The sequence below is a fragment of the Lagopus muta genome, chromosome 17, assembly GCF_023343835.1.
Source record: "Lagopus muta isolate bLagMut1 chromosome 17, bLagMut1 primary, whole genome shotgun sequence".
Classification (NCBI taxonomy): Eukaryota; Metazoa; Chordata; class Aves; order Galliformes; family Phasianidae; genus Lagopus; species Lagopus muta.
The window spans coordinates 11,984,225-12,007,247 of record NC_064449.1 but is presented as its reverse complement, the minus strand read 5'-3'; the positions used below and the strand labels follow the sequence as shown (position 1 = coordinate 12,007,247).

The following is a 23,023-nucleotide window of genomic DNA, read 5'->3' as shown; positions in this document are numbered from 1 at the left end:
GAGATCCCGCGAGGGCCGCCGCTCCGCCCTCGGGCCGAGCGCCCCCTGCCGGCCAGGAGGTACCGGCGGCGGCCGCGGGGCGCGCCGGGTGAGCGCGGCGGGGCGGCCCCGGGAGGCGCTCGGGGCTGCGGAGGCGCGGCCTGCGCGCGGGGCGGGGCGGGGCGTTCCCGGCCCGGAGCGGAGCTGTGCGAGCGCGGCCCGGCAGCCGCACGCAGCCATGCTGGCGGCCGCGCGGGGGCTCAGGTAGGACGCGGAGCGGCGCGGGGCGGCGGGGTGAGGCTCCGGGCGCGGCCCTTCCCGCTGAGCGGCGCGGGGTGGGGGTCTCGTCCCCGTTTCGGCTTCGTTCCTCCGAACGGGCCGCGGTGGAAGAGCGGCTGTGTGAACTCCTCGGTCGCGCTCCCCAACCCCCGCCGTGATCCGTCACCGCGGCTCGGCACCGATGGCTCCCGCGGCCGCCCGGCCTCCCTCACGCTGTGCCTTTTCTTCCGTAGCTCCCGGCTGCCCCGCCCGGCCCCGTGCCGCGGCAGCCACTGGGACACGGCCGTGCTGGCCGGGACGGCGTTGCTGCCCGTGAGGTGAGCGCGGCGCCCTGCTGGTGCCTTGCGGACCCGTCGCCGAACGTCGCGTCTCGGTGTCTCCGGTTTGTTTTGATGTCATTCGGCTTAAAGCAGCCTGCCAGCTAGCAGCTGCCCTCGGAGAGGCCGCTTCGCGTCGGGAAGGTTCTTTGTGCACGTGTGGGCCTGCGGTGCTTTGTGCCTGTTGTGGGAACTGGGGTGCCTTTGCTTCGGTATGAGTTTGTGCGGCAGCACGGAGTAAGTGGCTGGGTGCTCCATGGACGCGCGGAGTTCCCATCTGCACGGTAGGAAGGAGAATCATAGAATCGTAGAAAGGCTGGGGTTGGAATGGACCGCAAGGATCAAGAAGCTCCAGCCCCCCTGCCGGTAACCTGTGGGCCCTCTGCGAGGGTTGGATTTTGGTCTTTGTGGAGCGTGGCACACGCTGTCTTGCTTATAGTAGTAGGTGTGGTAAGCACAACAGCAGAGAAATATTCACTCCCTGAATTTGCTTCCAAATGTGGAAGTGTTAAAAGGATGTGTAAAACCACCCTCTCTGACCTCCTTAATGCGAGGTGACAGGAATGCTTGTAGCTAAACACGTTACCCCTCTGCTGTGTGCTGAGTGAGCAGGAGCCAATCCTGGTTCAGTCTCAGTGGGACTTCCTCAAGTCGGAAAAGAAAAAGAAATGCTGCACTGTAGCACGGGTCTCACGGTTGGGCTTCTCAGGCAGGTATGGCTCTGTACAGAAAATCTCACAGCACCTGCTGCTGTCTCACAGAAACTACTTTGATTTACTTGTGTAAAGGAAATAACAGTTCTTAGGAACATTAAGGGATGTTAGATTGGATTCAGTGAGAGTGATATCTTCTTTTATTCATGTAATTATCTTGCTAGAGCACAACCAAAGAAAAAAAAGAAAGTGGATCCAAAGAGAGAGCAAGCACAGAAGGATCGTGTGAAAAAGAAGATTAAAAAGTTGGAAAAAGCTGCTCCAGAACTGATTCCCATTGAGGATTTTGAAACCCCACTGAAGTTTTCAGATAGCAACAGGTAAGTAAGACTGCCTGTCACCTTGAGCTTGCATTCGTGGTGCAAACACACCTCTATTTCTTTCTCCACCACACTGCAGTGCAGTGCCAGCCTTTGTGTGAGGTGCTGCTGACAAAAACGTGGAAAGTAAATGTCATTTGTTTCTGCTAAAAAACTGAAACATAGTCATGTGAATGTGCTGCTGGAATGCCTGTGGAAAGCCTCCAAGACAGGCACAGTGTGAGAGAAATATATTCTGAGTTTTTTCAGATGTATGGTGAGTGGTGGTGGTGGTTCTTGTGTTGCTTTTTGAGGTGTGGGCACTTTCCCTATTAGTGTCACACTCCTCCCCATCAGGGTGCGAAGCCTTCCTCCTCTCTCATTTGAGGAAACCGAAAGAAGAGTTTTACTTATGAAAAAGTGGTCTCTGTATAAGCAGCAACAAGACAAGGCAGAGAAGGAAGCAATTCGGAGCCTTGTAGAAGCTCAGCAAGAGGCACTAAAAGAACTGCGCCTGGAATCTGAGGAGCTCTACCAGGCAGCCATCAGACGGGACGAGGAGCTGTTCCCCTTTGAGAGAGATGGGCCTGATTATACCCCAGCACTTCCTGGTTATGATCCTCCTGAAGGAAAGTGCATCGATATCACCAAGGTGTACACGCAGTGATGGGGTTCGTTGTTCACCTGGCATAAGTGCTCAGCTGACTGAAGAATGGAGTGAGAGCTACTGGTTCCTTTGGCATGCTCAAACACAGTAGGTGTATGACTGTAAAAACAAAATTCTCTAAGTGTATTTGATTTTTTTAAAACTGCCAAGCTATGTAATAAAACATCGAGCAGAGCTGTGCCTCATCTCTCCACGTGCTCCTGAGGAGTGTTTTGCTCTGCACAAACCACAGATATAAAGGCTCTTAAAATGCAAGGGAGGAATGTGGCAGTCACCACGAGACTGCACCAGCAGGGAGGCAGTAGCTGACTGATCACTGCCTTTCTTTGCTTCAGATTTCAGTGGTTTTTAATATAACAGAGGAAAAACTGATGGAAAGTTTTTCCCTTGACAAAGGGAAAAATAGCTTCTTTATTACCTGGTAAAGAACTGAGTAAGCCTCGGATAACGTTTGCCCTAAGCCAAAGCAGATCTCACTCCGGTCATTGAAGCCTTTATTTTCACAGTAAATAGAAGGAAGGCACGCAGCTGTTCAAGAAATGCTCTCCCGCAGCGCCATCCCGGCGCCGAGGAGCTCTCACACACGGCAGGGCCGAACCAGGCAATGCTTTCCGAACGCAGTGTGCCGGCACCGTGCCGGCGGGATGCGGCCCCAGCTCGGTTCCACGTCCCCACCTGGCGGTGCGCTGTGCCGTGCCGTGCCGGCTGCGGAGCTGCTGCAATGAGAGCCGAGCGACCGCACGGGACCCGAATCAAACTCAGCGCCTGACTCCGTACCACAGCGGGTGTTTATTAGTAAGTTTTCTGACCGGAACTGTAGTGCGGGCGGGCAGCGGCGCGGGGCGGAGCTGCGGCAGTGACGGCAGAGCCCCGCGGGCAGCGCCGCTACTTGGCCGCGCCGTGCTGCAGCGGGCGGTGCCAGTCGGGCGGCGGGCTGCTCCGCAGCGCCCACACCGCGCCGTGCTTCTTCCGCTCCAGGACGCGCGCTCGTTCGCTCTCGCACAGCGCCTCCTGAAACACACGCGGTCGCTGTGCCGACCCCGGCACCGCAGGCAGCCCAGCCCAGCCCCTCCCTTCCCGCCCCCTCTCCTCTCTTCTCCACCCCGCCCCCAGACCCAGCGATACCCGCGCGGCGGTGGCGCGCTCCTTCTCCCAGGCGCGGCAGGCGGCGTAGTCGTCTCGCCAGCGGTCGCAGGCGGGCAGCTCTCCGTGCGCGTAGTAGTGGTGGAAGGCGTGCCGCAGCCCTCGACAGTGCTTCCACTCCCACCAATAGTCCTCGCACGGCCGCGGAGGCTGCGGACAGAGCGGGCGCTGAGGGGAAAGGAGCCGCGAGGCCGAGGGGAGCCGCCCGCACCCGCCGCCCCCCGCTCACCCGCCAGCTCTCAGCGCCGGCCATGCCGTCCCCGCTGCGCGTCCCTCTCGGGGCTCAGCCGCCAATCGCCGCCGCGCTTACAGGAGCGTCCCGCGTGCCCGGCCAATGGCACGGGGCGGCACAAAACGGCTGTCGCCGCGCCCTTCGGATAATGGCCGCCCCGGGCTGCATGCTAAGCACGTGACCCCGCCGCGGCCCCGCCCCCTCAGCAGGCCCGTCGCCCCTCTCCCCTCTTTTTCCCCCCATAAAGCAGCACTCCGGCACAGCACAAACGTTATTTAGGAACCTTTACTCCAGGTTTTAAGCCACGACTAAGGAAGGAGCACAGCTTTATTACTGAGATCCCACCTCCCGTGCCTGAGGTGAGGCAGCTTTCTCCCCCCAGACTGCTACAAGAGGTTCTCTAGTTATTATGAGGCATGTTACTAATTATGAAGAGCATTAGAAACTGAGTTCCTTGGGCTTCATCACATCCCAGCACCTGGAGCTAGGATCACCACAGCACAAAGCTCACCTGCACGGTGCCTACATGGAGGGGAAAGTACCAAGCACAGAGCAACAGCAGAGCGCCGACACCAGGAGAGAAGAGGGCAGACTGTTTGCTAAGAGCTGCTTTTGCTTCTCAGACTTCTCCAGGACACACTTATCCCCTTTGCAACGCATAGGAAAAAATCCCTAGAACTCAAAGAATTCGTAGAACTTAATTTTCAAGTGAAAATCAACACCGCCTGACAGCACAGCGTTCTTGTATTGCAACTGCAATAACTAACATCCAATATGCTGCAATTCTTATTTTATTTTCCTCCTGGCAGAAGGAGGTCCCACACCTCAGGGCTTCCTTCCCTTCTTGCGCAGGGACTGGCCCTCCCCTGAGAAGGCAATGAACCGGCTTCCAGCTTCATCCTGGATGCAGAGAAAAAAGGGCATCACCTCTCTGCTCACTGCTTGAACGATCAAAGCTGAGCGATTATTATAAAAAATACTCCATCAGAGTGGCAAAAGACCGTCCATCTTTCACATCCTTAATCTACATAATTACTGCTTTCTTTCCAAAAATAAAACACTAGCATTTCCACGATGCACAATCCGCATGAAGTGTTCACTAGCTTATTCAACTTACATAAGTGCAATCTCACATTAGCAAGCAAGGACAGAGGCTGACTTAATCTAAAGCAAACTCACTAATACATCTTCATAACATAAGTGTTCTGGGAGAAATTGAGTATGGAGGGAGGAAACAAACACGGAAAACAGTTTGAACCTTCTAGTTCTGTGCACAAATGGCAGCTCACAACTTTACTGACCTCTTCCACTTTCTTAACCAGTGGACGTGAGTTTCTAATGAACGTGATTCTGCCAATCTTGAAGTCATAGTTGGGTATTCCTCTGGAAAAGAGGCATAAATACATTAAAGAAACACTGCTCTCTATCAGTTCACTTGCTGACAACTGACAGAACACATACCTTCGAATGTCTCCTGGTTTAATTGGTGACGGGCTGGGCTCAACACCTTTCTTCTTGCCATCCAACCTGTTTCCAGAGCCAGAGAATGCCTGTGTATACAAACGTGAGCTTGAATTTAATAGTACCTTGTATTTGAGAGCACAGGGATATTACGTTCTGCTAGAAACAAACAAATAAAAAAGCACCACCAAAAAGCCTTCTGTAATCTTTAGTTTGATTCAGAATGGGTTTTTTTGCACATGTAGTAAGCTGATAAACCCTGGTTATAGGGGTATGTTTCAGCTGTTTTTAGACTGGCACATTAAGGACAAGTCATACTGTCACTGGTTGTAAACACCACAAAACACCTGCAGACAGCTGCTGGTTAATGACAGCCACACCCCAACCCTCTCTCACCGTTTCACAACATTCAGAAAAGAGCAGAAAGAGAGGACTTACCCGGAATCCTACGTCGCTCACATAACCACTGTGGTCTGCTTCAACATCCTGGCAGACAAAAAATAAGTTACTTCACAGTGTTCATGTTGTGATAAGCAAAATAAATGTAAACTGCTCCATAAACTTCTGACCAAACAAAGCCTTAGAAAAATCCATTTCCAAAAGCTAACAGCTATTGAAGAACCACTCCTAAGTAACTCAAGCAAAAGCAACAGGTCAGTAAGTTTTAGACTTAAATTGTTTTGGGAAAAAGAAATATATACATATATATATAGGTACACACTGCTCCCTCACAACGGAGGCAGATTACTAGGGAACGCATTTTGCAAAACAGAAGCTTAACTTACTGTGGTCTCTTCATGTTGAGCACTTCTTTCTGGTTCTTTGTACCCCAAAGGAGCATCAAAATCCACCTATTGACAGAGGGAAAAGAAGCACAACAAGCATTTCTCTTTTAATCGTAAGCTTTATACTACTATTCCTCAGAACTCCAGAAACCACTGTTCCAACCTTAATCTAGAAATCACAAGGAAAAACTGAGGCTTTAATATTAAATATATTTATATACACACACACATATACTTAACAAATAAAATTCAGAACAAAAAGACCAAGCCTCCCCAGGGATGAATCTTAGCATGTAATTGAAACAGATCAGTAAAACAGAACTCAGTGCCGTTGGAGATTTAATCAAGACAAGGTTGTTAAATAAGACTCTTCAGATTACAAGACATGTTGAATCTAAATATAACATTCCAGGCACCAAAGTGACTTGATGGCACATCAGTGCAGCACACGAGCAGAGGTGTGGTTACAGAGGTACAAGGTGCTCTTCAATGAGTCACCTTCCCTATCCCGTCTGACGCTACCTCTCCTGGTGCCCAGTGCCACCAGCTCATGAGATGCCCTCTCCTTTTGCAGAGGCACAGTAAGACCAGACTTCCCACAGTAGCTGTAACTTACGTTCATATCACATTCTATGATGGACACTGCTTTATCTGGCTTGGTCTCCATTACCCGAAGCTCATAGATCTGAAACAGTTTTGAATATTTTCAGATTGCACATCTTACAATGGATGCATTTTATCCTACGTGTAAGAAAACCATAGCTAACTCCTTCCCTTCAGGAACCTTCAAACAAACTGAAATGCTCTGTAGGCAAAGAACTGGATAATTCAGAGTCTATAGAACACACGACAACAAAGTCATTTATTGAAGATGCTACATATATGCAATAGAGAACCTACCTAGACTCTATCGTGCTGCACTTTTACTGTACCTTCATCTGCACTTCTGAAATTAACTTCTGTATTCAGAATAATTTTTCCCTCGTGATTTGTAAGAACATCAACAGTACTCTTACCCCAACTCGTGGGTAAAAAGATGACTGAACTGACCTCTTTCTTTCTCCAACAGCAAACTGACTGCAAAATCTACCATCCGTGATTATTTGCCAATATTGTACAGCTCTATGCTGATTATTTAGCCATCAAGAATTGTGCTTAGTCTACAATCCTAAATAATCAATGTGTGTGCTGCCAAAAGCTTCACCTACTAACACATCTAAAATATACATACATATCTATCACAAGATGTAGTCAAAGTATTTATGCGGCCTCAATACTGAGCTATGGAGTACTTTACATGGAACTGAATTTGTTTCATCAGATTGATGGTATATAAATGAAACCCACGTTGGATGGTGCTGCATACTGTACCTTTTCATTGTAGTTGATGGCAATAACATCTCCAGTAGTTAGACAGGCAAAGTTTCTCAATGCATTTTCTAATCTTTGGAGTATGTTAAGATTTATTTTTCCAGTGAAACGTCAAAGCTTTACAGTTACTATGCTGTGAAACTGATCTTTGTTCTCTCAAACGTTTTAAAAGTCATCAGTAATGAAGACTGCCTTCTAACGAACATTAAAGTATACAAATCCTTCTGTAGATGTTCTTCTGTAGGACACTTTTAAACTCTGGGGACTTTCAGCCAAGGCTCATGCTTATTTGTACCTCAGGATACACTTTGTGTCAACATTCTGCAACGTAAGCTCTTTTTTCTTGTTTGTTTTTCAGAAATGGCAGCAGTGCTACCTACTACCAGAAAAGCATGAGCTGTGCCCAAAAAGATAGCTCTGCATCATTACAACTTAGGAGTAAACTTTTCTTCCCTGCTCCATCAATGAAAGGATACACAGCTTTGGGATTGGTGATGTCGAGAAAATCTGGACTCTGTGGCTGAAATTTTGAGTAAGTGGCAACTTGAAGATTAACACTCTCCACTTGTACCAGGCCTCCCTCTTCCAGCAGCAAGTTCTGCATCATCTGTGAGAACGAAAACAAAGATACAAACCACTATGTTAACACAGCCAACGTTTTCATTTCTCTTCAGTTTGCCACAGCTGCCATCTTCCCTGAAATGCACCAGATTGCTGCGTTTTAATTTCAGGAAGAAAACAGGTGCATCCTAAGTAACATCCTGCTTTGTTTTGGTTAAACTCATACTGAGAGAAACCTGAGCTGTGACTGAAAGCTGCTTTAGGATCATGACCAGCAAGGACAGGCAATTTCAGGAAACACTGTATCTCTTTTATATTACCCAGGCAGCTCCTTAATCCTGCTCTTCAGGTTCTGACAGCTCAGCGTAAGACAACTCACCCAGTGTGGTAGGTAACATATGCCCTCGTCAGCCACAAATTCGAGCACTCCACAGTGCGTCATTCGGTCCGAATTTTTATTGGTCAGCTTAAACAGCATTGGATAAGTAATATTAAGTCGGCCTGGAGAGAGAGGAGAAATAAAAATACAGCACAGTTCTGAAGCTTTCACAGATTGAATATTTGCAAAAGCTTCAGCCGTGGTATAGGAGAGGATTTCCCTCACAGCATTATTTCAGCTTCTCAAAACTACAAATCAGGAGAGAACGGAGATACATGAGTACTGTATTGCCATTGCACCTTGAGCTTAAATGCCTCAGTTTACATCCAGATCTGGGATTAGCAGTCACATCACCCTGAGCTCAGAGATAAGAGGGCACTGGGTATTATTTTAGTACAGGAATTTATTACTGTTACAACCTTCTGCTATTATCAGATAGCTCCTACCTAATCATCACCTCTTGCCTAAAGATAAATCCTGACATAATAATTTCTTTGAGAATAAGTGAAGACTACAATTCAGAGGGTGAAAAAAAGGCCTGAATTAAGTAGACCAATAAAAGCCTCAGCTCTTTCAACGTTCATTTTCACATTTTCTTTTTGAAGACAGAATTTCTTCAGACAACAGCACCCAGAAGCAACAGGCGGAGATAAGAAATCGTTGGCTGACCATTCTAACAGAGTTACCAGCAGTCCATAAATGCCGGCTCACATCTCGAGCAGCCCACCCCTCAGCTGTGTGTTTGTACGCAGCCCCAGGCAGCCCACTGCCAGCCCGGCTTCTCACCTGCACAACACCTCAAAGCTACTCCTTCTAACGAACTTATCTCACGCTCTTTATTTGATCAGGACTAAACAGACATCCAAACTGCCGTGCTATTTGGTAACGCATGTGCTCACATATTTCTGCTCTTTTCCTTTCATAAAGCTGCTAGTCCAGAACCAAACATTCACTTACTGAGTTGATCCAAAGCAGACGGTGGCATAATTACTGCAGATATGAAAAAGAAAGCAAGATCAGGAAAATTATGACCGTACAAACAAAACGTAACACAATTTCATCATCACCACGCTTACATTTGTTCTGAAAACTCGCACAGATTCATTTCTGAGCAAGAAATCACGCGGGATCACTCACGGGTCGCCGTGCTGTCACGGCCGTGCCCGAACGCGGCGGCTCACGGCCCGGCCCGGCTCGCGCTCCCCGCCCTCGTCCCGCAGCACGGACGGCTCTTTTCCCAGCAGCTCCGCGCACCCCGGCTGTGACCACGGCCCAGCGCCCGGCCCGCCCAACCTGGACGGGCTACGAGTCAAAGAAAACAGGTACATACTCTTCCCGCCTTTCTCCACATCTGACCTGTCATTAGGCCCGGCCAGCATGGATACCGAGAAGCAGCGGTACTGCGTGGAGAAGCGGTTCTGGAAGACGCGGGGGATGGGATGGTCGAACATGTTGAAGGAGAACTGCGGGAGAAAACAGCCGCATCAGCGGCGCCGCGGCCCGGGCGGCGTCACGATCCCGAGCTCCGCCGCCCCTGCGGCGCTCCCCCCGCCGTCCCCCGGGCCTCACCATGGCGGCGGGGCGGTGTGGGGTGCGGCGTCGCTGTCGCCGCCGCCGCTGCTGCTGCTGGTGCTGCTGCTGAGGGTGGGCGCGGCCGCTACGCCGCAGGACGCCGCTCCACCGCCCCCGGTACCGCCCCTCGGCCGCCATCTTGGGTGAGGGCAGAAGCTCGGAGGTGACGCCGGCCGTTGGGGCCGTTGCGGTGGCGGTTTCTAACGGCTCAGCCTGTTCGTCGGCACCGAGCGCCCAGACGGCCCGCTTCCCGTTCGTTCTCCGCGCGTTTTCGCGGCTAAGCAAGCAAACCGCCCCCAACAAAGATGACGGTAACGGCAACGGAGCCTGGCACGGTGCTTCCGGCCGAGCCGGGCCCGCTGCGATTGGCCCGCCTCGCTGTCGCGTCTCTCTTTTGCCAATGTCATCGGCGAACACCCGGATGACGTCTCGCCCAATCCGCGCCGCGAAGTGATGACGGCTGCTTTTCCATCGGCCAATGGGAAGTGGCGCTGATTTGGCGCCCACTTTGAGCGGGGGCGGCCCGCTGCCGCTGCCGTTCCCTCAGCTCTTTCTTCGCCGCCGCCATGTTCGTCACCGACTGCCGCCGGGAGTTCTACGATGTGATCGTTAGCCAGGTGCGGGTGGCGCGGCACCGGGGTCCCAGGCGGCGGGCGAAGCAGCCTCCCCCTGTGCTACTGTCCGGGGCCGCCTCGCGGAACGCCCGGCTCGGTCGGCGGTGGGGCTGAGGCGGCTGCCCCACTCGCCCTGAGGCCGCGCTCGGGAGGATACGGGCGGGCCGCGTTGAGGGCGTGGGGCCGCCGGGAGCGCCGTGCGGAAGCGCTGTGCTGCAGCGTGCGCTTCGGGCGGGCTGCACTCAGTGCAGCGCCTGTCTGCCGCTTTTCTGCTGGCCTTTTGTCTAACAGGCATCTCGACATTCGTTTAGGGTTTTTGTTGTTGTTTTTGTTTTTTTTTTTTTTTACTTTTTTAAAGTATCTTTTCAAGCACCGTAGCGCTGCACGCCCGGACGCGGCGTTAACCCCACACCCCGCAGCGAGCGCTGCCGCCCGCTCTCCTCGAAGCGCGGTTTTGCTCCACGGCCCAAAGCGGAAGGCTTTCCTTGGCCGCTCCGCCGCGTTCTGCCTGCGGAACAGTCACAGACTGCGCGATGGAAAGCGTTCGTCCCAGCTGCTCCGGCTTTGAGAGAGAAGCCTCACACAAAACGAAGCGGAAGATAAGCTGACCCGGACGTAGGCTGCGTTCCTCGGCCCTGTTTTGCCCCAGACGTTCTTTGTCGAAGGCCGTTCCGGATGTTGAGAACTGCAGCCGCTCGAGGCGCGCGCCGCCGGGCTGCGAGCAGGGGCTGCACGGCTGCGACCGCACGGAGCTACGGGCGATTTTGGCTGTGATTTCACCACGTGAAGTGGTGCTGCTCGTTATTCACTGGGATCCAAATCGTTTCTTTTGTTGCAGTGCCTCTTTAGATCCTGTCCTGTTCCATGCTCTTAGTGATCTCTGCCTAAATTTCTCCCTTTCTCATCCCACAGTCACACACTTCATATGCCAACTCTCTGAATTTGTCCCTTTCGTTAACATATTAATGTTTCTCTGTTATTTTTGCAGCGAGTTCTTCTTCTTGTGGCCTCAGATGTTGATGCATTATGTGCCTGTAAAATACTCCAAGTAAGTGTTTGTTCATTACCACTGCAAGTTAACACCAGAAAAAGTCATTGGGACTCTTAAAATGGGTTTGAGCTCAGAAAAGGATAAAAGTTTAAACTGATTTTGTGAAATGTTTTCTTCGTGAATCACACCATGGACGCTCAGTAAGCCATACTCCCAGATTTGATGTCGAGTTGTCAGCTTGGATGTCTTCAAGACAAAGATTTGTATGAGATAGAGTTATAGCACAATGCAGTAATGTAGAAGAGGTTGTTTCCTACCGTAGCTGACAGCTGTTTGCTTCATTTCAGGCTTTGTTTCAATGTGATCACGTGCAATATACGCTAGTCCCTGTGTCTGGATGGCAAGAACTTGAAACTGCCTTTCTTGAGCATAAAGATCAGGTAAAAAGAAAAGTTGCAGCTCTTTGTATATAGACATGTATTTCTGTCCTTTCCCCAACTTAAAACGTCAGCTCTTAATGTAATTATATTATTTCTTACCTCAACACAGTGGTTAATTTTTAATATACTGCTTCCAAACGTGCCAAGGTCTTTTTTATTTTTTTTTTTTTTTAATATCAGCTCATGTCTTATTGATTCAACTTCAGCTTGCACACATTTTGGGATGTGAAAGGTGGAGATATTGGGCGTCCAATGTCCTGATTAAGTATGGTCTGCTGTCTTGCACAGTTCTTCCTTCTTTGGGTCATCTAATGCCGGGAAGTAAATGCTGGTTTGGCAGTGCTGAGTGCTTAGGGGGTTTTGTGTAGGTGTCTGCAGTCTTTCGTGTTTCCCACTAATTAAAATTAAAAATGTTTGTTTTGGTTTTGTTTGCAGTTCAAGTATTTTGTTTTCATTAATTGTGGTGCCAATGTTGACCTGCTGGAGATCTTGCAGCCTGAAGAAGACACTTATTTTTTTGTGTGTGATAGCCACAGACCTATCAATATAGTGAATGTTTACAATGAGACACAGGTAAGCTGAGCGTTTCTTACAGCTTGTATTATAACAGAGTGTTTCTGTTCTGTGGGGTGGGGGGTGCCTCAGTGCTTTTCTGTGTTTTGCAGAACTGCTAGCAGTCAGGAAATGAGCATTACTGATGCAGACATCCACTGGTACTGTAGATCTGAAAAATACTGTTTTGAGTTATAAAAACTTACACTGCTGGTGCTGTGATAGCTGTCAGTAGCAAGCACCTCGATCTGTTTCTGCACGTCACGCTGGTACAGATCAGAAGATGAGCGTCCCACGATGTGTAACAGCCACCAACAGTTCTTCCATGCAATGCTCTAACTGTGATTTTATTGTTGAAGAAGAATGCAGTTTGTGTTGGATAAATCAGCACGATCTTGGTAAAAACACAAGTTTTAAAAACACTGCTTTTTAATACCAGGAATGGATAACAGCCAAAATGAGGTTTTTGCTTCACTGTTGAAGTTTCTGAAGCTTTCTCACTTGTTGTTTGAAGTGGTGCCTTGCTGAAAAATATCTTTTTATTCTTGCTAGATTAAGCTGTTAGTTAAGCAAGATGATGATCTTGATGTTCCTGCTTATGATGATATCTTCAGAGATGAAGAGGATGAAGAAGAGGACTCAGAGAATGAAAGTGATGGCTCAGAACCTTCAGATAAGCGCAGACGTTTTGAAGAGGTTCGTTTCTCATGCTTCATTTTCTAAAAAGAAAAGTAAAGCAGTTATTTTAAGTCCTTAGAGCAGATAACTGACGGCCACAACATATAAAAATTGGTATAAAATTAAGTAAATTGAGTAAAAAATAATTACTACTACTGGAGTTTCACTTGCACAGATTGTTTATCTGGTCTGCACTGAAATATTTTCTGCTTATCAAAATGTGCTAAAGCTGATTACGTATGTGACTCTGTCCTCGTGTAATTGCTTAACCGAGGAGATTTCCCTCTGGTTATGCGCTCTGGGCTTTTGAGTTCAGCAAAACAACCAATTTAGATATAAACTATTTTTTTTGTATTTTGAAATAATTGTTTGAGAAGACAGAAGCTCACAAACAATTTAGAAGTACATTTTGTCTGCCTTTGAGGCAGTAATCTAACATGAGTATATTGTGACGTAGGCATGAACAAGTCAATTTGGCGTGTTTTATTTGTAGCACATGACCTGTTTCTATCAAGCAAGGAGGCAAAGGCACAAGGCTAGCAACACTGCTACTGGATGGAAAAGCATTCTCAAACTTTGTATAGATGGTTGTTCTGTTGGCTGGTTCTATTAACATTATACATTATACACTTCCTACTAATCCAGGAGTATTTACTCAGGAAAATGAAAGACAAATTGTAACCAGCGTGTGCAAAAGCTACTTTTGAATCTGTGAAGTATTGCACGTAGATCTTTTTGATCTGAGTTTTGAAGATGATGATGCTTCTTAGAGAGCATAAATATACACCGAGTTCCTCTGTTTCCAAGCTTGATTGATGCTCTTTATTTTTCATCATGTTATAAAATGGTAAGATGCAGTGTTGGTAGTATTGAAAGTCCTCTTATCTGTGTAGATCAGCTAAACCAGTGCTAGCAGAGGAAGATGGTGTGACTTTCAGTATCTTCTAGGAAAAAGTTTAGTGATAATTCTTTTTCCCATGAAATGTCCTAAATAATTCCTCTTTTAATGAATATTCAGTCACTTAACTGGATAGATGCTAATTTATTGGAGTAAGTTTTTCTAGCATTTTAATGTCCAAATTAATTTGCAGGAGGTAATAGAGAGAACAATGAAAAGGCGGCAAAGGCGAGAATGGGAGGCGCGCAGGTGAGCTTCAGCCTGCTGTGTGCAGTGCAGCCGGCAGCGTCTTTGCATGTGTTGGTGCTGCAGGGCTTGTGTGCAATAAGCTGTAATTATAACTTGTACAGAAAACGGAGAGATGTAGTTATACATGCAAAAAGCTAAAATGTTCGTGTGGATGATAATTGGAAGTAATTGTTTGTAAATAAGAGCAAAAGGTGCAGAGCTTCACTGTTAAGCAGCACTATTGGCTTTCTATCTTAGGATGAAATTTGAACCTCTTTCTTTGTAATCTCAGTATTTTTAAATGAAATGATCAGGAAAAAAAGAAACAGAATTTGAGGAATCAAGAATCTAATAGATTTTCCAAATCTATATTTTTCTTACTTTTAAAATGAAATGAAGCTATTTCACAGCTCAGGTTTATATTTTGAATTGGACGAGTCTGGTTTTCCATGTAGTCAGACTTATTTTTTCCTCTTTTAGACGTGAAATTCTTTTTGATTACGAGCAATACGAGTATCATGGGACCTCAGTAAGTATCAGCTTGTTCTCCACAAAATTACAAGGGGCCAGTGTAATTCTGGTGTTGGATATTACTCAATCACCTTCATATAATTTGTAAATGACTGATAATACTTTACATAATTGTCTTTATTATATATGGTACGCCGAGTAGCGGGTAAGCAAGTAGTGTGACTCAGTAGTTTAGAGTTTTCTGGCTGTGCACACTGTTTTTCCTGTTAATGAATTAGAGGTGTCCCAGAAACATCCCGCTAGCTGGGAGGGCGATGCCAGCTGCATGGTAGTGTGTAATCCAGTGTTAACAGTGGGAGAAAAAAGCTGGAACAGAACTGCAACTACTGACATTCTTGTTGCTTGAATCTTCAATGTCAGTATAGAAAAACTAAGAGTGGATTTTATTTTTATCGTGGTAGAAGTGCCTCTGTGCACAGGAATACTTTTGTGAAAAGACTTAAAGATACGGGGAGCTTGTTTGCCTTTCTAAGTTTTGAATGTGTCAGAATATTTCAGATGTTACAAATGGAATGCAGACGTGAAGAGCTTCATAAAACACTTCTCTGTTTACTTGATGTTTTAAAGTAAGATGCTGGTGTGTTGCCACACTCAAGTGTGACTTGCAGGATGTTAATTGGCAAATTTAAGTTTGCTGTTTGCATAATAAAGCGAGAGCTTTGTGTTCATTTACCCTCTGTTTTTGCTTTCCTTTCTTGTAGTCCGCGATGGTGATGTTTGATCTGGCGTGGATCATGTCTAAAGATTTGAATGACATGCTGTGGTATGTTTCTGTTACCACTTGTTGTAACGGCTGGAAAATAACTGCGCAGTAAAAAGAGGCAAGGTTTTCCCAAACTGTGATTTCAGCCTGAGATCCCAGCTTGTTTCCTAAGAGAGCGCCTGTCTGAACTGGGAGGACCAGCGGCATGAACGGATTGGAAGTAACAGCATATAACCTTGTTACTGACGTCTGTGCACAGCTGATGAATTGTGTTTCTGACTTGTTCTCTTACATACTTAAATTGTTAAATATAATACACCTTGCAGGATTTTTTTTTAACTCTTTGTATGTTTTCCCAATTTCAGGTGGGCTATTGTTGGTCTAACAGATCAGTGGGTCCAGGATAAAATTACCCAGTAAGAAAGCTCTTTTCCTTTTTATTTATTTATTTATTTAGCAACTAATATAAGCAATTAATGTAAGATCATGAAATGTGGGAATTTAATGCTGCACCTATTATGAAAAATGGCATTAAATATCTTTATGATTAAAAGTAATCAAGCGCCTTATAAAAACAGGAATAAACTTCAGAGAAACTCTTTTCTGCTATTTAGAATTTGCAAACTTATTTGGTTTTTATCACATCACAAAAAATAATTTCTAATGAAGAAATGGTGCTCACTGGTGGCTTGTATCAATGTGACTGTGCCGTTTTTTTAAAGGGGACAAATCTGTACGTTCTGTAGACTCCTGCTTCCTTTCCTATTTTCCTTGACAAGTTCCAATTCTTTTCCTTTCTCAACCCATTTCTTCCCTACGAGATGCCATCGGGATTCCAGTAGTACACATGCAGACTTTACCCCTGATATTCTGTATTTACTAAAACACTGATCTCTGTAGCAAGATAATCAGGATTTGATTCATTGCTGTGTCTCTCTGAGTGGGTTTTATTTTGGCCTTAATTGCCTGGGTGTGCAGCTGAGTATTGGGAGACCATTACTTAGCAAGTGGTTTTTCTGAGATGTGCCTGCGGTTTTCTGTGCTGCTTTCTGGTGAACGTGTGATGTTCAGGGAGCATTTTGTGTTCTCCTGTTCAAATAAGGGTACAAAGGAAGACAGCCAAGCCACCTTTTTCTTTGTCTTTTTTTTAAGAATGAAGTATGTGACTGACATTGGGATCCTGCAGCGCCACGTGTCTCGCCATAACCACCGCAATGAGGACGAGGAAAATTCCCTCTCCATTGACTGCATGCGAATAGCATTTGAATACGAGTATCCTTGCCTCAAATCTGGTCAAATCAAACTCTGCCTACTTGATGCACCCCAGCTGAGTTGATATCAAGGGAAAAAAATCCCAAGCTGCTTTTCAGATGAGAACAGAATTGGAGAAAAAAGAAAATGTGAACGGCCTGTTGAATGCGAGTCTCTTTCAGTATCTCACACAGCTTCACCGCAGCTCAACTCTACAGATTTAGTTAGATGTCAGAGTTTCTTGTCTTGAGGTGTTACGTGTGCCTACATCTTTTCACAGAGTTTGGACATACAGTAAATAAGGGCAACTAAAGGCACCTGCTAATTAGAGTTCTCTAACTAACTTCAAAGAGTGTATATGCTTATAGTTATTTTCTGTAATTCCTGTCCAGTCTGCGCCTGGCACTTTATCAGCACTGGTCTCTGTATGAAAGTCTCTGTAATACTTCATACACCTCTGCTAACCTTAAGCTCTGGTCAGTACAAGGACAGAAGCGGCTGCAGGAGTTTTTGGCTGACATGGGGTGAGTTTTAAATGTTTGGTTCTCAGTTAAGGGATCGTTTTTTCACTGGATTGTATAAAATTATTCAGTCCGAGTCAGGTTGTTTAAGCTCACAGGTACTCAGTATGTTGTTTCTTAAATGTGATTGTAGGGCTCTGAGGTGGTTGTGCCTTAGTGTATGAGGAACAGTTCAGCTGTGTGCCTTTTCTGAGCAGTCAGTCTGAAGTGACTCGTGCACTTAGCCTGCTCTTCAGTGACTGGAGGAAAACAAGCTCAGTCAGACTTTGCTTGCTAAACTACCAGATCTTAATGCCTTATGAAAGCAAGGTAGAATATTTGTTTCTTTTGGCTTTTTATCTGTTGTGATTTTTCCTTCCGTTTTCAGTTTGCCTTTGAAGCAAGTGAAACAGAAGTTTAATTCCATGGACATGTCTTTGAAAGAAAACCTTCGGGAAATGATTGAAGAATCTGCAAACAAGTTTGGGTAAATTGTTTTAAATACAAGTGATTTGTCTGAAAATCTTTTTCAATTAAATTCAGATGTTTTTATATGAAGTGGATGGAATGTCTCCTTAAAAAAAAAAAAGATACGGAATTTATATTGATAAATTAATATTAGACGCTTTGCAAATGTTAGAGTGAAATTAATCTTCATGTTCTTAACATTAACGCACCAAGGAGATGATGTTATTAATGTTGACCAGATGAAAACATTGACTATTTTTATCTCATTTTACAGAATGAGGGATTTAAGAGTTCAGACCTTCAGCATTCACTTCGGCTTTAAGAACAAGTTCTTGGCAAGTGATATAGTTTATGCCACAGCTTCTCTTATGGAGAGCATAGAGAAAGAGGGGCCTGAAACGACTAATTTCATTAAAGCTTTGGACAGCCTCTCCAGGTACAAAAAATTCTCATTGTTCTTTTACAATTTTATTTAGGGAATGTGGGTTGAATATGTAAAGGATGCATCGATGCTTCATAAGAGAAAAGAAACATTGAAGAATATATCCACAGGGATTTAGAAATGTCCCACTTATGCATGGAAAAGCTTTACGTTTTTACATAAAGGCATTTTTTCTCTCTTTTGCAGAGGTAACCTGGACAAACTGCACCAAGGGCTGGACCTAGCCAAAAAGCAGTTACGTGCCATTCAGCAGACAGTAGCCAGCTGCATTTGCACCAACCTTGTTATTTCCCAAGGGCCTTTTCTTTATTGCTCTCTCATGGAGGTCAGAATTCTATTTTTCTATTTTTCATGTTTCAGTGTCGTATTTTGTCTTTCTCTGATTTGAATAACACTGTTTTCCTAACTGTTGGCTCAATAATAATGATGCCAACAGAAAGTCAGAAAGACTGTCTATACCGTACTGTCCTCTCGTGGGTCAGTATTGACATCTGCTCTGTAAATCACAAAGAAAGAATCAGTTTTCTCAAAGGAGGGAGCTTGGTCACCAAGCAGAGGAGGAGATGTCGAATTCCTTTACCATAATGGTTCTTAGTGCACTTCGACCGATGCAGAGCTTTTAGCTGTGTCGGTAGATATCAAAATTTAAATCAATGAATGGAACAATTATCTTGTGTTGAGACTGAAATAATTCTTGTTTTCCTAGGGTACGCCAGATGTGAAACTGTTTTCTAAACCAGTATCTCTGTGCCTGCTTAGTAAATACTTGCTCAAATCCTTTGTTTGCTCTGTAAGTAAATCAGCTCTAATGTTACTTTTGGCCTCAAAGTAGTTACTGTTCTGCTGGGTACTTACAGTTAACTACTAAAATGTTTTCATATTATCTCAAAAGTTTTTCTGCTGATTGTTTGGATAACTTTAGCACCTTTATGAATTCTGTTCCTGGGAAACTTCCTAACACAAAGAATCTTTCTGATTTCCAGACAAAAAACAAGCGCTGCAAATTACTGCCACTGATAATGGCTGCACCGATGGATGTTGAACAGGGAACTGTGATCATGGTGGGGATTCCTCCAGAAACAGAAAGCTCTGACAAAAAGAAGTAAGAACGTTGTTTGAAAGTTCTTACTGAAGGTATCCATGCGCTTTTCCTGTCTCTGAAACAACCACATCTCTCCTGTACCTACCTAACACTGTGTATTGACTTGACCTGCATCCTTCTTAAAAGATACTTTTGCTCATGGTATACATGAGGCTCTTAAGAGAACAGACATGTTCCCCAGCTTCCTTGTACATTTTTTCCTCCATCTTAACTATTTATGTATTTGTCTTAAAAGAGAGCCATGTCTCTTAGTGGATGGTACCTTCTAATACATGACTTTGTATTTCATCTTGCAGCTTTTTTGGAAGAGCATTTGAGAAAGCTGCTGACAGTACCAATTCCAGGACTTTACACAACCATTTTGACATGTCCAGTGAGTAATGCCATCTTTCATTTCACGTAATTCATTCACCTTTGTTCCTTTAGGGGTCAGTGTTCACACAGACTCCATCAAGCATAGTGAGCGTAGACCATTTATTCATTTCTGTGTCTTAAATGCAAACATGGAGTGTGTGTACGTGATAAGGCTACTCCTGAGTCTGGTGTAAATACAAACTGCATCTTAGTTTGCTGATCTTTTTTCTTCTCTGTTTAAGTCTCGTCTGGTACAGAAGTTAAGCTATGTAGCAGGGGCTGGCTTATCATTTTGGGACAGTCTGAAGATTGCACAGAGTAACCATTTTCATATATACGCTTCATTTACAATCTACAAGGATAGCTGAGAATCTTTGTATTTAGCAGCTAAGCCAAGCATTGATGCTAGAAGGTGTATTCCATATTGACTCTGAAAACCAGGATGTTCATGCAGTGAGGTTTTCCCAGCTCTGTGTGCGCTTCCAAAGGAGGCGCTTTGTAACCCCACACACTTTGATTCTGTTTGCGTGTCGAACAGAAAACAAACTGCTGGGGTTAAAACTTAGTGGCTGCATCCTGCAGTGAGCGCCTGGAAATGTGAGTTTGCTGGAACAAACAGTGCAGGTTGCATTTTGCCCAAACAAATAGTTTCTTTTTTTCTTACAGGCTGGTTAGGAATATAAATAAGTATATTGGAAATCAGTGTTCCTTGTATGACACGTGACATACCTTTCAGTTATTGGCATCGTGTAACAAAGTGTTTTGTATTTTAGTAATTGAATTGAAAACAGAAGACAGGAGCAAATTTCTGGATGCACTCGTATCTCTGTTGTCCTAATGGTAAGACAGTGAAAAAAGGATTAATTCAGAAATGTATTGCAGTTCAAGTTAGTAACCAAATGACATTCACATATTATCTGTAGCATGTTCCAACAAAATGCAGTAATTTCCAGTGAAAATAAATATTGAAGGTAAGGGTTTCTTACAAAGATGATTGTTCTTCTTTTGGAGAAGAAGCAGACAATGCATGAAAAGATTTTTTTTTTTTTTTTTTTCTTTTTGAGACATTTAAATTTCATAATTTCCGAGCTTTTCATTATTCTAGCTGTTGGTGGCTTTTCAATTTCATTTGTAGAAGGAGCAGCTGTTTATGTTGTGAAAGGAAATGGAGGTAGTATTACTACAGTAATAACAGTGATTGGCAGTCCATTACTGACTTCTTTCCTTTCAGTTACAATAGCTTGCTTGAGCTCAGGGCAGAATCTTGGTCACAGGAGAGCCATTCTTGGCTTTGAAGTTAAAGTGGTTTGATGATTGTTTGGGACTTGTTTTTTTTCTGTTTGCTTTTGTTTCCTATGTTATAGCTTATGGGGTGTAGTTTTTATCTGGACTTAAGATTTTATTTGTAGTTGTGACTTTTTGCTTTGCGCTTGTTCAAAGTCTGTCTTAAAGCGATTTTAGGACAAATTTTACTGTACTTGATGAGACTAGAATTTGCTGCAACTGTTTCCAAATACTTGATGTTTTTTAGTTATGAACTGTTTTCGTTGGTTTGTGCTGATTCCACAGGGAATCTTAGGCTTCTTAGACATTAAACTCTAAACTGTTTTGTGATGCTTGCTCAGAACAGCCCGTAAGATTGTCTGAAGCTATCTGAAGTACTTCCTGATTGCTTCATATCTAGACAGAGGTTTGATCTTCAGTATTCACATGTGAACTGATCCCACAGTTGTCTTTATGCTGCATGTACAAAAGCAAGGGAGTAAGATGAAGCCTTTGACAAGAGTGTGTGAATGTACGTTCACAGGCCTAACCAAATGGATGTTGACCTACTGATGGATATGAACACTAGTTTCTTTCTGTTCACTCAGCAGTGAGAAGCAGTGAGTCAATAACTGCAGTTGTTTGTTAGATAGCGTTGCCATCCATGGCTTCTGCGATTCCTACACCTATTTGTTTCTTTATGCTTTGACTACAGATTCTTTCAGATTGTCTTCTGCCCTGTTACGCAGTGGTGCTTTTCGGTTCCTTGTGCTGGAAGCTGAGGATCAGATGCTCTGAAGTTGTTTCAGATATTCCAGACTTCATAGTACTGCAATTATGTCATCTTGCTTCCAATAGAGGCCTGGACTTTTGGTTTTGTGCTTGAGAGGCTAAAGGATTTCAAACCTGAGCACACAGATATTGGATACTGCTTCTTTGTAAGGACTCAAGCCTTGTAAAGGCAAAATGCCTCAAACAGGAGAATTTGCACATGGCATTTCTGTTTGTCAAACCTGCTTTTATTAGTAGATGTGCTCCTTTGGTGTTGAGCTGTGGGCTAACAACAAAAATAGGTTTTAAATAAATTCCATACTTAAATGCTCTTTTAAAACTACCTTGAATGTTTTAAAATCATTTATAAAATAGCTTCTTGAAAACTTGTAATGAAAATCTTCTTAGGTGCTGTCGGGTTGAAGCCGTGCACTTTGGTTGAAGTAGCTGTTTTATGAGGCAGGTTTTAAGATTTTAGGTGTTTAAAATCCATGTACCAAGAAACTGCCAGTCACCAGATACAACCCGTGGAATTTCAGTGCCAGCAAAGTGCCCTCAGTGCCAGCATGTCCTTAGCCATGCGTGGTGGTGCTGCACTGTCACTTGCCGGCTGGCTTTGGCAGTAATTTTCCTGGGAAGAATCTACAGCAGTACGAGAACCGCGTGTGGGCTGCAGTGTTACAGCTGGCAGCCTCGATCTCAGCTCCGTAACGGAGGTCCCATTTCACTTTAGTTGCTGTGCATTGGGTGGGTATGTATATGCTTGGAATTCTTTTTCTCCCTGCAATGTTTGCTTGAATTCTGTACGACCTCAATATTTTCAATGTATTATAATGGATATGTAAAGAGTATGTATCGTTACATTGTATTTGGTACAGATTTTTATTACAAGTTAATTTAACACTGACTGTGATCTAGATGTAGCCAGTGGAAAACGAATTAAACGATATATTTTTATCCAAACAGCAGTAGTTCTTTAATGCTGTCTTTTATCTGAACAATCAAATCTTTGTGCCAGCTTGTGATAATGGAAAGGTGTGCTTTGTAAGGTGTGTGCTGTGTGCCTGATTTGTGGCACAGTTCTGTGACTGATGGCTGTCTTAGCAAATTATTACCACTGGTTTCTTATTTGAGGTTTTGTTATTGCTGACTGTTTTCTCTACCATCATTACAAGTTCTATGTGAATCCCTTCCTCTTACCTTACCAATTCTCATTTGCTGTTGTATTCCCCTATCTCTCTCTTGGAGCTTTGTGTATTCTGGTTCATTCCCCTGTCGGGGCATGTTTGTTTCCTACTGCTAGCATTTTTCCTGCCATCTGATAATTAGGTATTATCAGAATGAGTGAAGAAAGAGGTGTGTGTGTGTGTGTGTGAGTGAGAGAGAGAGAGAGAGAGAGAGAGAGAGAGAGAGAGAGAGAAGGCAGCTGTTGTGCACTGAGAAATGCACAAGTTTTCAGGCAAAGTGGCCCTTTAGTAT

The 23,023-nt window shown here is 44.9% G+C and overlaps 4 protein-coding genes across 6 annotated transcripts; 2 read left to right on the top strand and 2 right to left on the bottom strand.

The window, feature by feature from the left end:
* Positions 1 to 152: 152 nt before the first annotated feature.
* Positions 153 to 2,447, top strand: MRPL40 (mitochondrial ribosomal protein L40). Its single transcript, XM_048964575.1, has 4 exons — positions 153 to 243; positions 492 to 575; positions 1,453 to 1,608; positions 1,945 to 2,447. Exons 1-4 carry the CDS (start codon positions 218 to 220, stop codon positions 2,252 to 2,254), a joined length of 576 nt encoding a protein of 191 aa, XP_048820532.1. The 5' UTR covers positions 153 to 217; the 3' UTR covers positions 2,255 to 2,447.
* A 113-nt stretch (positions 2,448 to 2,560) lies between these two features.
* Positions 2,561 to 3,797, bottom strand: C17H22orf39 (chromosome 17 C22orf39 homolog). The gene is made up of 3 exons (XM_048964576.1): positions 3,627 to 3,797; positions 3,380 to 3,547; positions 2,561 to 3,265 (listed from the first exon to the last, which is right to left on the bottom strand). The coding sequence occupies exons 1-3, from the start codon at positions 3,648 to 3,650 to the stop codon at positions 3,140 to 3,142; spliced, it is 318 nt and encodes a 105-aa protein (XP_048820533.1). The 5' UTR covers positions 3,651 to 3,797; the 3' UTR covers positions 2,561 to 3,139.
* Positions 3,798 to 3,896: 99 nt separating this feature from the next.
* On the bottom strand, positions 3,897 to 9,883 carry UFD1 (ubiquitin recognition factor in ER associated degradation 1). Of its 2 annotated transcripts, XM_048964568.1 has the most exons (12): positions 9,756 to 9,883; positions 9,517 to 9,649; positions 9,144 to 9,176; positions 8,187 to 8,308; positions 7,723 to 7,853; positions 7,247 to 7,319; positions 6,492 to 6,560; positions 5,876 to 5,941; positions 5,529 to 5,576; positions 5,091 to 5,179; positions 4,931 to 5,012; positions 3,897 to 4,529 (listed from the first exon to the last, which is right to left on the bottom strand). In XM_048964568.1, the coding sequence occupies exons 1-12, from the start codon at positions 9,756 to 9,758 to the stop codon at positions 4,455 to 4,457; spliced, it is 924 nt and encodes a 307-aa protein (XP_048820525.1). In that variant the 5' UTR covers positions 9,759 to 9,883; the 3' UTR covers positions 3,897 to 4,454. The 2 variants fall into 2 exon arrangements, with proteins under 2 accessions (XP_048820525.1, XP_048820526.1); XM_048964569.1 differs by lacking the exon at positions 9,756 to 9,883 and having other exon boundaries at positions 9,543 to 9,640.
* A 13-nt stretch (positions 9,884 to 9,896) lies between these two features.
* On the top strand, positions 9,897 to 22,502 carry CDC45 (cell division cycle 45). Of its 2 annotated transcripts, XM_048964562.1 has the most exons (19): positions 9,898 to 10,375; positions 11,361 to 11,420; positions 11,711 to 11,803; positions 12,239 to 12,376; positions 12,908 to 13,051; positions 14,125 to 14,180; positions 14,640 to 14,688; positions 15,392 to 15,453; positions 15,759 to 15,809; positions 16,546 to 16,665; positions 17,037 to 17,168; positions 17,533 to 17,631; positions 17,887 to 18,048; positions 18,241 to 18,379; positions 18,761 to 18,844; positions 19,038 to 19,156; positions 19,453 to 19,529; positions 20,284 to 20,350; positions 21,489 to 22,502. In XM_048964562.1, the coding sequence occupies exons 1-18, from the start codon at positions 10,325 to 10,327 to the stop codon at positions 20,346 to 20,348; spliced, it is 1,701 nt and encodes a 566-aa protein (XP_048820519.1). In that variant the 5' UTR covers positions 9,898 to 10,324; the 3' UTR covers positions 20,349 to 20,350; positions 21,489 to 22,502. The 2 variants fall into 2 exon arrangements, 1 of the variants encoding a protein (XP_048820519.1); XR_007380402.1 differs by lacking the exon at positions 21,489 to 22,502 and having other exon boundaries at positions 9,897 to 10,375; positions 19,038 to 19,188; positions 20,284 to 20,309.
* The last annotated feature ends 521 nt before the right edge of the window (positions 22,503 to 23,023 follow it).